We start from the raw sequence: 15,893 nt of genomic DNA on the forward strand, positions 1-15,893 counted from the left end.
AATGTAAGTACAGGGGCAGTGCAAGAATTTACCTCATCAGATTTGATTCCATGATTGAGTTGCTACCATCACTTGACTTAATTATTGAAATAAGATGTAGTGTAGTAACTCATAACATTTTTTTTGAGTAGAAAAAAATGGTCTTTCTAGACCCGCACTGTACAAATACTACAGCCAGTAGCCCCACGTGGCTACTGACCCCTTGCAATGTGGCTAGTTCACACTGAGACATGCTGTAAATGTAAAATACACACTGGCTTTCAAAGACGTCGTATGACCAAAAGGCAGACGGTACGGCAACTCCAAGACTGCAAACACTGGGCGTAATGTACAACTGATGGGAGCAGGACTGAACAGAGGAGAGGTCAACTTGTTAGTCTTGACATCAGAAAGACCATGGGGAGAAGTATACTTATACTCCTGGGGTGTGTGGGCAGAGACCAGTCAGGATGACTTGTTTTGTGATTCTGTATATGGACAAAACAATTCATTGTGGACGACATCCGCGTGCTTCACATTTTCAAAGGAAAATGATCGACATGTGTACAGACCACAGTCATACATGAATCACGTTTGAAATGCATTCCGACCTACCCCAATCCAGCAAAGTGTATCCTTGCACAGCTTAGCATTTCTATTTTGTTATTTGGCTGCTCCCATTCTTGAAATCCCAACACAGATCCCACCCCTTGCCTGAGGACTGTGAACTAACTACCTCACTATCAAAGGCCAAAGTGATTTATTCAAAACAACCTAAGTTTGAGTGGATACAGTGCCAGGCGCTGTTCTGGGTGCTGGTGACACAGCAATAAACAAAACAGGCAAAAATCTTGCTCTCATGGAGCCCATATATCAGTGGCCTCGCTCCTCTGAATTTTTATGTTTATTCTTTCTTCCATTTATCAGACTGCTCTTTTTTTTTAGTTATCTTTCCATATATGTATGTATATATGTATTACAGTATCAAGGGGAAAATCCTTTCCTTATCAATATTAATAAAGTTATTATGGATGTTGTTTAGAATTTCACTTTTATCTTGGAGGTATTTCAGGTGATCCCCTTGGAAGACTGGTTCAACCTTCTGAGGCAGGAACTTTCCTAATGAGGGCAGTAGTGTGAAAGGTGAAAAAACTGGCATTCTTATATTAAGAAAAAGGATCACAATGCCTTAAACACAGATATGCTGTTCAGCTATCAAAAAGTCTACACGGTTGTCAAATGTGTGTGGCCAGCTAATGGAACCTGTCAGCTCAGAGAACCTGTCATCCTGAAGAACAAGGGGAAATTCCTCTAGTTAATGACTCTCCTTGATGGAGGCTTGACAATGGCCTTGACCCATTTACTGTAATGTGTGAGTAATTGTACAAGTTAAGAAAATTGCACTGGGCATTTACATTTCCATGATACCATCAAGGAAACTGTTGTTCTATTAAAATTTTGTAGTTCCTGATTTAGGAATAAGGTAATGAGCAATTCTGTATCAGTGTCAACGTAATGGGATAAAAATGTAATGAACAGTTTATTTGTACTTCCCCGGAGTAAGCTGAATTGTGATTAATGACAGTTGGACACTGGCAACTGTTTTTATTTTTATGGCATAATAGAGATATTAGAAGGTGGGTAAAAGGCTTTGGAGGAGGCAGAAGATTTATTTACTGATGACATCTTGACGTAGGTATAAATTGCAATTTGTGCTTGGTGATAAGATTGCTGATATTTACTGATTCCTTTCATTGGCATGTCAACAGGATTAAAAAGTAACTAGAATGAGTCCATTGTTTTTCTTAAATGTTTATGGAGCTATAAAACTCTCAAGTTTTCTTTACAAGACAGGATTAGGTATTTGGGGATAAAGTTAGAATGATCGTATTGCTCAAAGAGGTTACAAAGTGACAAATGTCAGTTAGAGGAAAGCTCATTTTTATAACCAACAGATTGACTGGACTAATGAGCGTTGTGTCCAGGATGGAAAAATGCAATAAATTCAATGACTGGTAAAACTTGCTCTGTAAGGCTGCCCCTCTGTTCCACAAACTGTCTTCTTCTGTATAAGGCATAATAGCATTCAGAAAATCAGTTCACAGAACTGGGCTGTTGACATTGCCTTTTATCTCCCATCCACTCCACGCCGCACGCCTGCGTGCTCAGGTCACTGATCATGTTCTTGGAATCTGCTTGTTCCCCCACCCCCCCCCCCCCCGCGTGGGAGGGGACCCCTCAGGGACCGCTCTTCTTCCACAACATCAGTCTATCTTCCTCCACTCTTATCTCATACTTAACAACTTGGTCACGCCAGATAATGTCACTAACTTTCAGGAACCAGAAACCACCACCAGATGATAAAATCACTGGCAAACAGAAGGAAGAAATGCCCTGTGTCTTCTTCCACCGTTCAAGGCAGAGCCAGCCCGGTGAGCACGCTCAGGACACCGCAGTCCTTTTACAGAATCAGGCACTTCAACCCTGTAGGTGCTTAGTAGGGCTGCATGGTGCCCAGAGAAGACAGGAAGGGAATGGACAGTAAAAGGGAACAGATGGGCTTCAGCTTCATGGGAACAGAGCCCACATCTATTTTTATTTCTACTTTTATCTCACCCTTATAAACCTACATGATAGCACAGTGCCTGGAACAGAGGAGAGTAAGCTCTCCAAAACTGATAACTACTGCTATTCGTACTACCAAGTACTTTCCACAAAGGCCCCCGTGGCACAGCTGCCCCCAGCTCCCTCACTGCTCTGCAGAAGGCCTGGTGTACTTAACACAATGAAGAATCATATCTTAGATTAAACACGTTTAACAGGGTCCAGATGACATCAGCCATGCTGTATTGCAGGACCTCTGAAGTTACTGTGACTAGTGTTTACTTCTCTTATTAAGAGGATGGCTCCCCGTATACACACTACTGTATGTAAAATAGGTAAATAACAAGGACCTACTGTATAGCACAGGGACCTCTACTCAATATTTTGTAAAACCTATAAGGGAAAAGAATCTGAAAAAGAACACATATATATGTGTGTATATATATATATATATATATATATACATACACACACACATATATGTAACTGAATCACTTTGCTGTACACCTGAAACTAACACAACATTGTAAATCAACTATACTTCAATTTAAAAAAGATTAAATTAAAAAAAAAAAAAAAGAGGATGGCTCCCCAGATCTCGCTCTTCGACTCTCTGAACCTGCGCCTGGAGTCCAGCACCAGTACTCCATTTACAATCATATGAATTTCTTATTATTACAGAAAAGATCTCACTAGAAACAAAAGTAAACATCACTTATCTCCCTCGTTTAAAATGTAACGCATTCTCTCTCACACACACACACACACACACACACATTCACAAAATCAAAACGATAACAAGACCTTTCCCGTCTAATTACTCAGCCGGGTCATTCTCTGCATCTGCTGATGCTCCGTTACCACACTCCTCCTCGCCCTGCCCCCGACCCCGTTCTGTGACTGCACTGCAACCAGTGACAGCACCTTCTACCCCCTCCGGAAGTCTGACGTCAGCACACTCTTCCCCTCTTCCCCGTGCCCCCAGGCGCTGGCAGGATTTCCCCTTGTGATCCGCCCTCTCTTAGCACTTCCCCACTCTCCTCAAGGGGAAGTGAACCATCACTTCTCATCCAGGGTTGTCATGCACCTTCTCCACTGTAATGGTCAGCCCAGTTAAGAGATTGGGAACTGAAGGACCTGCGTCTGGTTATGGAGAAAACAAACTCTGGGGCTTGGGACACATGACGCCACCACATGGGGGTAGAATTAGAGGTTGAGGAATTGCCCGAGGTCTCACATCTGGTTAGAAGCAGAACAAAGACGTCCAGACATGAGGAATGCTGGAATTGGATAGGATATCAGTAACCGCCCAGCTCAGTATCCTCAGCTATGAAGAGTTAACACGCAGACACACGCTACAAGTGGGATTCTCTGGCTAAATTACTTTGGTTGTTTCTTGATACCCAAACCCAAATGATGATTCCCCTGTGGAATCACCACCACCTCCCTGTGGTTGACCCACTTCAACGCAGCCTCAGTATAAGATGTTACGGGAAACCCGAAAAAACTTTTGGGCCAACCCAATACCTCGACTCCTGCCAAGACAACAGCAAAAGTTCATGATTCCAGGCCTACCTCTCATGCTTTATTTGTTACCTCCTAAATCTGGGAATCCCACCCTCATCTTCTTTCCCCCCAAAATCCACCACCTCCTGGGAACCTTCCAGATGTTTCTCACCTCTACAATCTAGTGGACAACTTACTGAAACCACTGAGTGAATACTGATGTCAACTTTTCACACCGTGTATGCTACATAGCACCCTGTTCTATGTTTTTAACAGGGTGCCTGGTTGCATAGGCCTCTGAAGGTCCAGTGCCTGTAATAATTTGTAAGTAGCTGGAGGTGGATTTTAACTAGAGTTTATCATGCAAATATCTGAAGCAGTAAGTCACCAGACCAGTGCATGAGACAGGCACACCCCCAGAGGCTTGGATAGTCCTCCCTTCAAAGATACACATTCATGCTAAACAGTCACTCCCTCCCTGAGGCAAAGGATGGCCATCCAAAATCAGACTGTGACCTCAAAAAGCTGCTGCTACACTGTGCAGGCAGTGTTAAGACACCCATTTCCTTGCCTTCACTCAACGCTAAAAACCCTCCTATTCTATACACTAGCTTCCTCTCAAAATTCCAACCAACCAGTAGAGGCAAATGGGTAATTTTCTACATGATAACAAAAGTTCAAGGGTATATATTTGGAAACAAATAATTTTGTACTCTGTTGGCTTTGCTATTTTAATAGAATTATTTATAAGAGAGGCATTTAGAAAGGGCTTTTGATTTTCCAATTTAAGTTTGAACTTATCCTAAGTTGGTCATTTATTCTCTCCCCTCTCTCCAGTGAATTTATTTCATGTCCTACTTTCTTTCACATGAGAATAATCTAACCTCAAAGAAATTCCATCTGCATGGGAAATTTGATGGCATTTTCTCTTCTCCCATTGTTCATTAATTTTCTATTAATGAACAAATTCCTTGTAATTAGTTTAAATAGTAATATAATTTCAAGAGAACATTCATATGCAAAGCAAAGTACTTTGTACTCTTAGATTGACAACAAAGCTTTTGAAAAAATAAAGAGCGCATAAGTTAGTGGGCAGTTTTCAAATTCAACCATAATTAAAACTACATAAATCATATAATATGCATGTGGAATATAGAAAGGAAACACCAATTACCCCAAACAAGAGTTTGATTTGTTTGCAGAAATGTTAGGGGAATCTTACCTTTTTTGAGACTTATGGTAATGTGGATATATTATCTGGAAAATAAAAATGCAACAAAATTTAAAATCAGGGTTTCTGCTTGATATCTGTGAGCTAGAGAGACGAGGAAGCTTGGGGGTGGGGGAGTGCATGGTGGGTTATATTACCAACCTCTGTACAGTAGAATGTGATCTGTCTGTGGATGAGGCATTCTTATCACCATTTGTGCTTTCTTTCTTCCCCAATCTAGGAAGTGTGCTAATAAATTGCTAGGATGAAATCCTAAACTCAGGCTTTCCTAAAACAGTATTTGGAAAAGTCTAACATCATAGGTTACAAGATGAGAGGGGCCCTATGGAACACAGGGTTTTAAATTACTTGATATTTATGAAGGTGCTTGAAGTTCTTGTACCCAAGCAAGGGTGGGGTTGGGTATGAAGAAACCACCAACATAATTCAGCCATTAATCTCATTTGTAGTGTGTGTGTGTGTGTGTGTGTGTGTGTGTGTGAATTCGTCATAGCTGAGCTGTTTGTGCTCTCACTCTACTACCAGGCTGTGAAAAAAAGTTTCATGGTCAATGTCTCCACCAACATTTGAAATTATGTATAACTAGCTATTAGCAACTAGCTGTGAAAAAAAAAGTTTCATGGTCAATGTCTCCACCAACATTTGAAATTATGTATAACTAGCTGTTAGTAACTAGCTGTGAAAAAAAAAGTTTCATGGTCAATGTCTCCACCAACATTTGAAATTATGTATAATTAGCTGTTAGTAACTAGCTGCGAAAAAAAAAGTTTCATGGTCAATGTCTCCACCAACATTTGAAATTATGTATAACTAGCTATTAGTATTAGCTAATTATAATTATTATTAATTAATAACTAATAATAGCTAATTACTTGGTTTCAGTATTTTTATTGTCTCTCTAATGAACTGGTCAAAAATAAAAGTTTTGCTGAGCAAGGTTTTTTTTACCTGTTGAAAGAGAAGGGGGAAATGGAAAGCACAAAAGGATTAAATTTTGAAATGCATAAAGTCTGATTCTACACTCTATTGGGCAGAGTCTAGTGGAGCTTGGTAACTTAGGTACCTGCCTACTGTTGTGAGAGCAGATGCAGAGGTGCCCAGAGTGAGGATGATGAAGATGTTATTTCTGGAAGCAAAAAAATTTGTTCAACCTGCATTTGCTGTAATTCAAAATGGGGATGCAGTATGCCATCCCAGATACTCTAAAGGTTTTACATGCCATAGTCGTTTAACTTTTTTTTTTTAACCAAGATTAAACAATATCTGTATTTTTTTGTGTGTCTTCTGCTACCTGCTTAAAGAATGCTGAAAATCACACCTCTATCAATGAAGTGCTTATGTGCTGAAAACAATAGACACTCAAATTTCTTAATTTAAAGGGTAAATAATCAAATTTTAAATTATGCCCACTAATAACAGAGCTTCAGGGCACAAATAGGAGTTAACATTTGATCAGTGTTCCAGTTTTACCATTTTTTTTAAAATGGATGGTGTTATCTTAACAGAACTCCAAGAGTTCTTATACAGAATATGCATGATCAGCATGACTCTGACACTTAGTAGAGCATCTTGCTCTAATAAGATATAAAAGTGTACAGACATCAATTTTCAAATGATTACCTGCAGGAAATTCTTATGCTTAACATAACATTAATTCAAAAAATATTTATATGCAATACAAAGAATTGATGTCATTTCTTTAGCAGAGTTATTACTGGCATTGTTTTTCATTCATCTTTGAGAGTCCTACTGAGGATGCTTGGTTCCCTTCTAAGTACTGAAAAAAGATACTAAAAAAAAAAAAATACTAAAAAAATTTGGGGAGGGCTCCTTGGGTCACTCTTTTCTACCATCCCCACTGGTACATAAGGAAAGGGGGTTGAAAACCTGGAGAGAGGGAGCCAAGGGAAATGGAAAGGTAACTGGCTGAGATACCAGAACAAAAAGCTTCACCAAAATATAAGCTTTCAGGGAGCAGAAGATGGGATCTCTGCTTCCAGCTGGGAGCAGAGAGTATGGGAGCTTCAGCAAGAGAAACACGCAAAATCCCGATAATTACTAGGTTCAGGAAGGATGGGGTCCCCCAGATAGCCACTAGGCTACAAACCTTGCCTCTTCCCACTTTCACTAAAAAAAAAAAAAAAAAATTAAACCCTACAGTGCCCTCTCCTTATCTCTCTTCCCTCTGCAAAGAGGGTAAAAACCAGGAAACCTCAGGTACAAAAAAAATGAGTGACCAACAATCACAAACATTTCAGGAAAATCAAAACATAAAGGAAGAACAACTTTAACATATGCTTTCTCCTTTTTTTAGAGAGAGAGAATTTGCACCTGAGGAAACTTCTTTTAGTGATCAGGACATTAAAACCAGCATAATTAAAATAATCATAGGGATAAGCAAGAGTATCACATCATGAAATGAGAGCAGGCAGTTACGAAAAGAGTTAACCAGAGATCTTGGAAATACAAACACCTACTGAAATAAAACCTTTCAAGAGATGGGCTGAATAGCAGAATGATCACTGCTGAAAATCAAACCAGAGAGCTGGAATACCAAGGCAAAGAATTCTCTCAGAACGCAACACAAGGGATAAAAAGATAAAAGCTATGAATGACAGGTAGAAAAATCTGGAGGACAGATCTAAAATTTTCAGCACCGGTCCACAGATATCCCATTGATTTGGCTGTCATCTTTCCTGCTCTTCTTCATAGCCAAAATTCAAGCATCTTACAGGTTGGGCTTTTCCCCAGAGTTATTGCTGGCTTCCGGCCCGTAGTGCTGGCTTGGGCCCCGGTTTTTCCCCCGGGATTCCCCTACCAGCACCTGTAACTTCCTGGGCTTCAGACAGGCTCCCCCAGGAAGTCCAGGACCACCAGCAGCTTCAGTGCAACCTGTCCCACCCTGCGCCTCCCCAACCTACACTTAGGCACACGCTGCCAGTCGAGCGCCAGTCCGAAGCGACGCTCCCGGACGGTGAGTGACTCCAGGGGTCAGAGGATCAGATCTCAATCCATGGATGAGAAAGCTCTCGAGCTCTAGGAAGCCCGGCGGGGAAGCAGAGACGCTGAGCACCAAGACCCGGTTTGTATCACAGCTCGCCCAGCCGTTCAGGCCACGCCCATCCGCCGTGGCCGCGCCCCCGATCGCGGGGCCTTGTGGGAGTTGTGGTTCCGCGTGGCCGCGAGACCGCCTCGAGCCAGAAGGCGGGAGCGATGACGGAGCAAACTACGTACAGCTGAGGGGGCCGCTCCGCCTCCCCGGCCTCCCGGGCCACCTCAGCGAATGAGGCGGGACCGCGCGGGCTTCCAAAACAAGGAAGTGCGGGCGCGCGGAGCGGTGCGCCTTTCCATCCCTCTCGCCTTGGTCGCGCTCCCACATCCTTCGTTAGTGCATCTAAAGACTGCACTTCTGCCCTGAACTTGCACGGCCCTGAGGGCCCAGAATTTGGCCTGAACTTTCCGAAGATGGGGCACAGAAGGTGCCTGCCTTTTCTCCAGTCCTTCTCTTGATAAAAATCCCTGAATGAACCCAGTTCAAGTTTAGGTTGTGGTAAAGTATTCCAATCCCAAGTGCTGGATGCTGACAACTTTCTACAGATTTTGTTACTGAACCAAACTTGGGGTCCCTAGCTGGCGCTCGCGCAGTAAAGCCAGTCTACTGACATCTGGTGGTGGTGAAGGGAAGTGCAGCGTTTATTGCAGGCGCCAAGCAAGGAGTCCAGGTAGGCTCGTGATTAAAAGGCCCGAACTCCCCGAGGCTTTCAGGGGAAGGTTTTTAAAGACAGGGGGAGGGAGAGGGCTTGTGGGGTGTGTGATCAGTTCGTGGACATTCTTCTCATTGGTTGGTGGTGAGGTTATTGGAAGTCAGCATCATCACCCTTCTGATTCCAACAGGTCTGGGGTCTAGGTGCTTGTGAGCAGCATACAGTTAACTTCTTCCACGGGCGAGGGGGTGCAGGGGGGCGGGTTCAGTATCTGCCAAACAGCTCAAAGGACATGGCTCAGAATATTATCTATATCCCTTGAGGAGGAACGAAAGGTCCTTGATTTTGTTTAATGGCTAAACTATTATTATTTTGTCTTGTTTGACTGTTTTCCTTTCTTTCTGCATTTTCTCATTTCTCTTTGGAACTTGGGGAAGGCCTCAGAGGCTAAAGTTTCTCTACAGACAAGAGGCAGGCAGAGGACACGGGGGGCAGAGGTCTTCATCCAGGAAGACCCCGTAGGGTCCTGCTTGGTTACAAGTTTGGCTGGTGTATTTAAAAAGAGACCAGAACTTTCTCCTGTGTCAGCCCAATAAATAATTTATTTTAATCAGAGTGTATGGGAGGAAAAAAACCTTTTCCTTCTACCCAACTAGGTTCTCCAGCTGAGGGCCTTGGAAATTCAACTGACAGAAGATGTGTGGGACTTTCACAAGGAAAATATACTCAAGATGGTGGCCAGGTGATTGAGGCTTAAATATCATCTTAGGCTAAATAAAGGAAAAGAAGTTTGGGACTTCTGGGAGAGTTGAGGCAGGTTAGAAGAAGTTGAGGGGAGGAAATATGTTAAGGTTGTCTTGTGCAGCTAATAGTCTCAGATTGTAAGAGTTGTCTCTGGGTGTAGCCATCTTCCTGACACTGAGGCAACTTTACAAATGGAAATTTCCTTTTTTTTGTTTTTGTTTTTGTTTTTTTATTTTTTGGCCATGCCACATGGCATGTGGGATCTTAGTTCCCCGACCAGGGATGGAACCTGCACCCCCTGCATTGGAAGTGTGGAGTCTTAACCACTGGACTGCCAGGGAAGTCCCAGAAATTTCCTTTGTAAATGTACATTTCCTTTGCAAAAGAGGAAATTTCTACTCTATTATAGTCAGTTAAGGGGAGGTAAAGAACTTTTCCTGCATCTGTTGGCTCTCAATTCCCTGTAGCTCAAAATAATCCATGTGCCAAATAGTCATACTTTGGAGTGGCTATTCTGGTCACCTTCAAGAGATTATTGAAAGAGCTGGCAGGCTGTGTGGTAGAAGGTGCTCAGAGAAGCTGGTCAGTAATAATGGCACTAAGGGTAGTGAATTTACAGAGCGCTCATGTACCAGATGGCCGGTCTTTCCTTCAGAGTATCACAGGACCCTTCACTATAACTCTGTGAGTTGGGCATGATCAATTTCTCTGGCCCGGGTAACTCTATCACTAAATGTTAGAGTTGAGCTCTCAATTGAGGCAGCAGAGCCCAGGGTGGTTACCTTCCACCTACCACAGACCTGGGCTCTGTTTGAGCTCTGCTGAAAAGAAGCGTGTGACCTCAGGCCAGCTGTTCATCTCTTGGCCTTCCTTTCTCATGTGTATCTGTACACAGCTTTGTTAGGTGGTGGTAAAAATTATTCTCACTCTGAGACTGTGGGGCTGCTGAGCACCCACCATGCACAAGACACTTGCTGACACAAAGAGATGTTAGACTAAGGTTAGTGTTTAAAATGGAGACTATTTTTGGTAAAGTTGCGGAAATGTGTAATAATGCTCTAAGTGTCTGTTAAACGAGGTGGTATCTTTTCATCCCTTGATTTTTCTGCCTTTTCCCCAGAGAGCAAGCACCAGATATTCAGCTTTTGGTGTTGCTTAGCAAAAAGACAGGCTCTTCTTGGCCAAATAAACTCACTAACACACTGATAGAAAGCCCTAAGGCTTTGTTAGCATGTTTCCCCTGTAAACCTGTTATTACTGGGATAATTTTGCTCACTGATATCAGCTATCTTCATTAAGATAAATGTTCATTAGCAAAATAAAGGTTTTAGCTGTTGAAAGACAATGCTACTAAGTCATCATCAAAGTGAATGTTCACATTAAATGTTACCTTTATATGTATTATTTATAAACACACTCATAACACATAACTTGTGGAATAAACATTTCTGAATATATGAGAAAAAAAAAAAAAAGACAGGCTCTTTCCTTGGGAGCTCATTAGTTCTCTTGTAGCTAGAAATGTTTTTTTTTTCTCTTCTGCTCTCTGTGTTCTGAGGCTTAAAGATTCTAAGATACCAAGCACTGCGTTGGTAATCCCGTTTTACAAGGCTGTTATTTTTCTCCTTTGAAAACGAACTCTTAATCATTTAGATACTTAAAAGCCTAGATACAGCACAGTTTATTCCTCTAATGTACTGACCTCAAATGCCAAGTAGGTTTTGCAGCGCCTACCCAGGAAACAAGTCCTGGATTGTGCACAGATGACTTACACACATTAAAGTGCCATGAGAAACCCAGGGATTTTTAGGTGAAAATGTCAGAGTAAGAGAAAAGGCTAGAATGTTGGAGGCCATACTTAGGGTCAAATCCCGGCATCTTCACTTGTTGGTCTGTGTGACCTTGGACGAATTAATTAACCCCTCTAAGCCTTAGTTCCTCCATCCATAAAATTATAATAATAAATCATAGAGTTTTTTTAAGGACTAAGTGAAAAACAATATGATATACATTTAGTATAAAATATTGCCAGTTAGAGAATGTCTCTCACAGTTCAGCTTTACAGGGATTAGGTCATTAGCCAGTGCAGTCATTGACCTTCAACACACCCTGAAAGAAGTTCAGGGAGATAAGGAATGAGGCACTCTGTGCTCTGGGAAAACTGGCAGTAAAGAGCTTCAGTTAGTTAGATACTTTCAAGAGAAAATGTTACAAACCCAATTTCTTGCATCTTCCTATACTTACAAAGTACTAAAATGATTAACTAAGATATTTGTGCTTAATGACTAGCAGTAACCTTCTACCAAGATGTGTGTTTAATTGCACATACCCCTTCTCCAAAATCACACATATACTGACCTACCCCCTTACCTCTTTGGAGCAGTTCCTCAGAGCTATCTGAGAGGCTGTCTCCTGGCCTATAGTCCTCAGTAAGTCCCCAAATAAAACTGAAACTCACAGCTCTCATGTTGTGCATTTTTATTTCAGTTGACAGTTTTGGCAACCATGAAGGGACCTGGAGCAGACTTCTCTCCTTTGCCTGAACTCTACAAGGTTCTGGAGCCTTGGTACCAGCAGGGCCCCTTGTGTCCATCTCCCTCTTTGGCGAGTTCACATGAATTTGGGTGAGTCTCTCCTGGTTCTCTGATCTCCCGATTATTGGTTCATGATCTTGAGTTTTATTTGGTGGTGTATTACAAGTACCTGGCCCCCCAGTTGAAAGATACTGGGGGCACCCAGTTGAAAGACACTGGGGAAAAGTGTCCCCCAGTTAAAAAATACTGGGGGAGCCTGGTTGAAAGATTTGGATTTGCTCAATTGAAAGACACTGAGAGGTGTGGAGTGGGTGATTATGTGGGTGTCTGGCCTAATGTCTTTCATTAACAAGGGACATCAGAAAACCAGCCTCCAACTAACACCCCAGCCAGGTTTATGTATAAATGAAACTTATACTTACAAGTACTTACTTAATTAGGAATTAAAGAAAATCTCACCCTGAAAATGGCCAACATGGGGCTCTTTTGACATTCCAACGCCAGTTTATTGCATATGCAGTTAGGATTAGAGACAGCTAGCTTTATAAAACATTGTTTTTCAGAACACTGACCCTAAGAGAACAAGTCCTTCTAGAGGAGCTTGCATTTCTCTCCCTGCACCTTGAGACGTAAATGTTCTACCAGTGCTCTCACCAGTGCTCTCAGGAATTCTTATCTTATCATCTCCAATTCCTGAGACTGAGGGAAAAAAAGGAAAAAGAGTCCTTTTGGAACTCAAGTGAATAAACTTAACTTATTCTAAAAGTTATTTATAAACTAGTGAGTTTTATATTGTAATACCTGATTCATGACTAAGTTTTTTTTTTTTTTTTTTTAAAGTTTTTTTTTTTTTTTTTTTTTTTTTTAAGGATTTTCTTTTTAATTAATTAATTTATTTATTTTTGTCTGTATTGGGTCTTCGGTTCGTGCGAGGGCTTTCTCCAGCTGCGGCAAGCGGGGGCCACTCTTCATCGCGGTGCGGGGACCGCTCTTCATCGCGGTGCGCGGGCCTCTCTCCATCGCGGCCCCTCCCGTTGCGGGGCACAGGCTCCAGACGCGCAGGCTCAGCAATTGTGGCTCACGGGCCCAGCCGCTCCGTGGCATGTGGGATCTTCCCAGACCAGGGCTCGAACCCGTGTCCCCTGCATTAGCAGGCAGATTCTCAACCACTGCGCCACCAGGGAAGCCCCATGACTAAGTTTTAAAAATGAAGCTATGAGATCTCCTATTGTGTCTGTGTATACATTATAGTTATGATATATCTTTACCTATAGATGGTATTACAAAAATTAATTCATAAACGAGCACTATTTAATTGACTTAAAGGAATATATAAATTCTCAGAAATATAAAAGAAACTAATCCAAATAAATTTCAGGTTCATGTGACTGGGAAATATTCAACATTAAATTAATATTCGATATTTAAGTTAGTTTGTTTGTTGCTTTAATTAATGCAGGCATGTCTTTAGAGTCATCAGCATTAAGTATAATACTTTTATTGTACCTAGGTTTACTAGAAGTCAAATAAGATCTTATTATATCTGTTGCAAAATTTGTCAGCAAGAAAAATAACTTGGTATCATGAAATTTTTATAAATAAATTAATGTAAATGAGATAAAAGCTTTTAGGTAAACCCTTTACAAATAATTATGTTTTAGGAATATCTACTTAAAAATAGTCTTTCCAGGGCTTCCCTGGTGGCGCAGTGGTTGAGAGTCTGCCTGCTAATGCAGGGGACACGGGTTCGAGCCCTGGTCTGGGAAGATCCCACATGCCGCGGAGCAGCTAGGCCCGTGAGCCACAACTACTGAGCCTGCGCGTCTGGAGCCTGTGCTCCGCAACGAGAGAGGCCGCGATAATGAGAGGCCCGCGCACCGTGATGAAGAGTGGCCCCCACTTGCCGCAACTGGAGAAAGCCCTCGCACAGAAACGAAGACCCAACACAGCCATAAATAAATAAATAAATAAATAAATAAATTTAAAAAAAAAAAAAAGTCTTTCCAGGGAATTCCCTGGTGGTCCAGTGGTTAAGACTCAGTGCTCTCATTGCTGGGGTCCTGGGTTCGATCCCTGGTCTGGGAACTAAGATCCTGCAAGCCACGCAGCGTGGCCAAAAAAAAATCATCTCTCCAGATTTTGATAACTTGAAGAGTTTTACTAAATTAAGCTAAATGGTAGAAGTTTATTAAATATCTAGGTCATTCCCAATTAAAATAAGGTACTAGAACTGGAACATTAATTGCTGAACATAGGCTTCTTTTTACAAGTTCTGATCTGGTATCAAAGAAGAATATTTGCCTGGGCCTGGAAGGGTGATGTGGCTGGGGTTTCGCCGGCCTCACTATGTCTGCCATTTTCAATTTTCAGAGTCTGTTGACTGTAATCTTGCTGCTTATATGTACCTGTGCTTATATCCGATCCTTGGTACCCAGCCTCCTGGACAGAAATAAAACTGGGTTGTTGGGTATATTTTGGAACTGTGCCAGAATTGGTGAACGGAAGAGTCCTTATGTTGTGGTATGCTGTATTGTGATGGCCTTCAACATCCTCTTCATACAGTAGCTTGGGAAAATGCCAGAATTCAGTTGCAGTCAGATTTAAATATGAAAAAAAAAAGGACTTATCTGCAGAAAATAATGGAAAGAATGGTTAACCCTTTTATCTCTGAACATTGAATGAGATAAATTTTCAGCTGCTGTTCTCTATTTTTGTTATTGGACCAATGTTCTATATAAATAATTAGGATGTAACCATTTAATACTCAGAGTTTAAATATGTCTGTAACAATCAACCTCAGTACTGTCACTACAATATTACATTCTGCATATGTCATTCTATTGTGTCAGATACCAGTTTTTAGTGAGGTATCTTTAAGGCACGTAGGAGAAAACAAAATTGATAAATTACATAAGTTCCTTTCACCGTGATTTGGAAATGATAAATCTTTATAGAATGAGACTTTTTGAACTAGCTTTTTTATTGAAAAAAAAGGTTCAATTCGTGTTGGTAAGGACTGCATTCATATTTAATAATGCTTGCTTTTCCTCTGGCCACATCATTTTAAGCAGTAACCAGAGTACCTCTACTCTTAGCAAACTGTAGTTTATTACAGGTATTTAAACTATTTAAAACAAGCCTATGCAGTTCTTAAGGAGGAAGATAAATGAGAAGTGACTTAAGAGTGCTATTGAGAAAATGTTCCTATTTAACATAAAAGAATTCAGAATACCTGACTGGTATTATCGTCTCTGAAACCTCTGGTTAAGTATGGATAAATGCCTTAAGCATAAATTTGACCAGCTAACTGTCGTGTTTGGAATAAGACTACATGCTTAGAGTAAAAAGAGCTAAACAGAATGATAATCTTATATGCGTTTTTCATTCTTTTTAGTGTTAGGTCTCTACATTTTAATTACCCCAAAATGTAAACTGTGTTTTTGTTTTTTAATACAGCACTTTAAATCTAGTTTATGTTTTGTCTATCAACTTGAACTGGAATCTTGTGTAACTTACTACATGATGATAAACAGTTTTCATATCTACTTACCATATGCCATGCCATAAATGTCTTTGAGCTTTGATGATAAA

The 15,893-nt window shown here is 41.2% G+C and overlaps 1 protein-coding gene across 1 annotated transcript; it reads left to right on the plus strand.

Annotated features, from left to right (window-relative positions):
- Positions 1-14,583: 14,583 nt before the first annotated feature.
- LOC103021107 (protein kish-A-like) lies at positions 14,584-15,282 on the plus strand. The gene has a single exon (XM_057531172.1). The coding sequence runs from the start codon at positions 14,649-14,651 to the stop codon at positions 14,865-14,867; it is 219 nt and encodes a 72-aa protein (XP_057387155.1). The 5' UTR covers positions 14,584-14,648; the 3' UTR covers positions 14,868-15,282.
- The last annotated feature ends 611 nt before the right edge of the window (positions 15,283-15,893 follow it).

The sequence above is a fragment of the Balaenoptera acutorostrata genome, chromosome 16 (assembly GCF_949987535.1).
Source record: "Balaenoptera acutorostrata chromosome 16, mBalAcu1.1, whole genome shotgun sequence".
Lineage (NCBI taxonomy): Eukaryota > Metazoa > Chordata > Mammalia > Artiodactyla > Balaenopteridae > Balaenoptera > Balaenoptera acutorostrata.

What these genes read in the sequence shown, in the direction of transcription:
- LOC103021107 (XM_057531172.1), top strand. Translation starts at nt 14,649, where the DNA reads ATGTCTGCCATTTTCAATTTTCAGAGTCTGTTGACTGTAATCTTGCTG.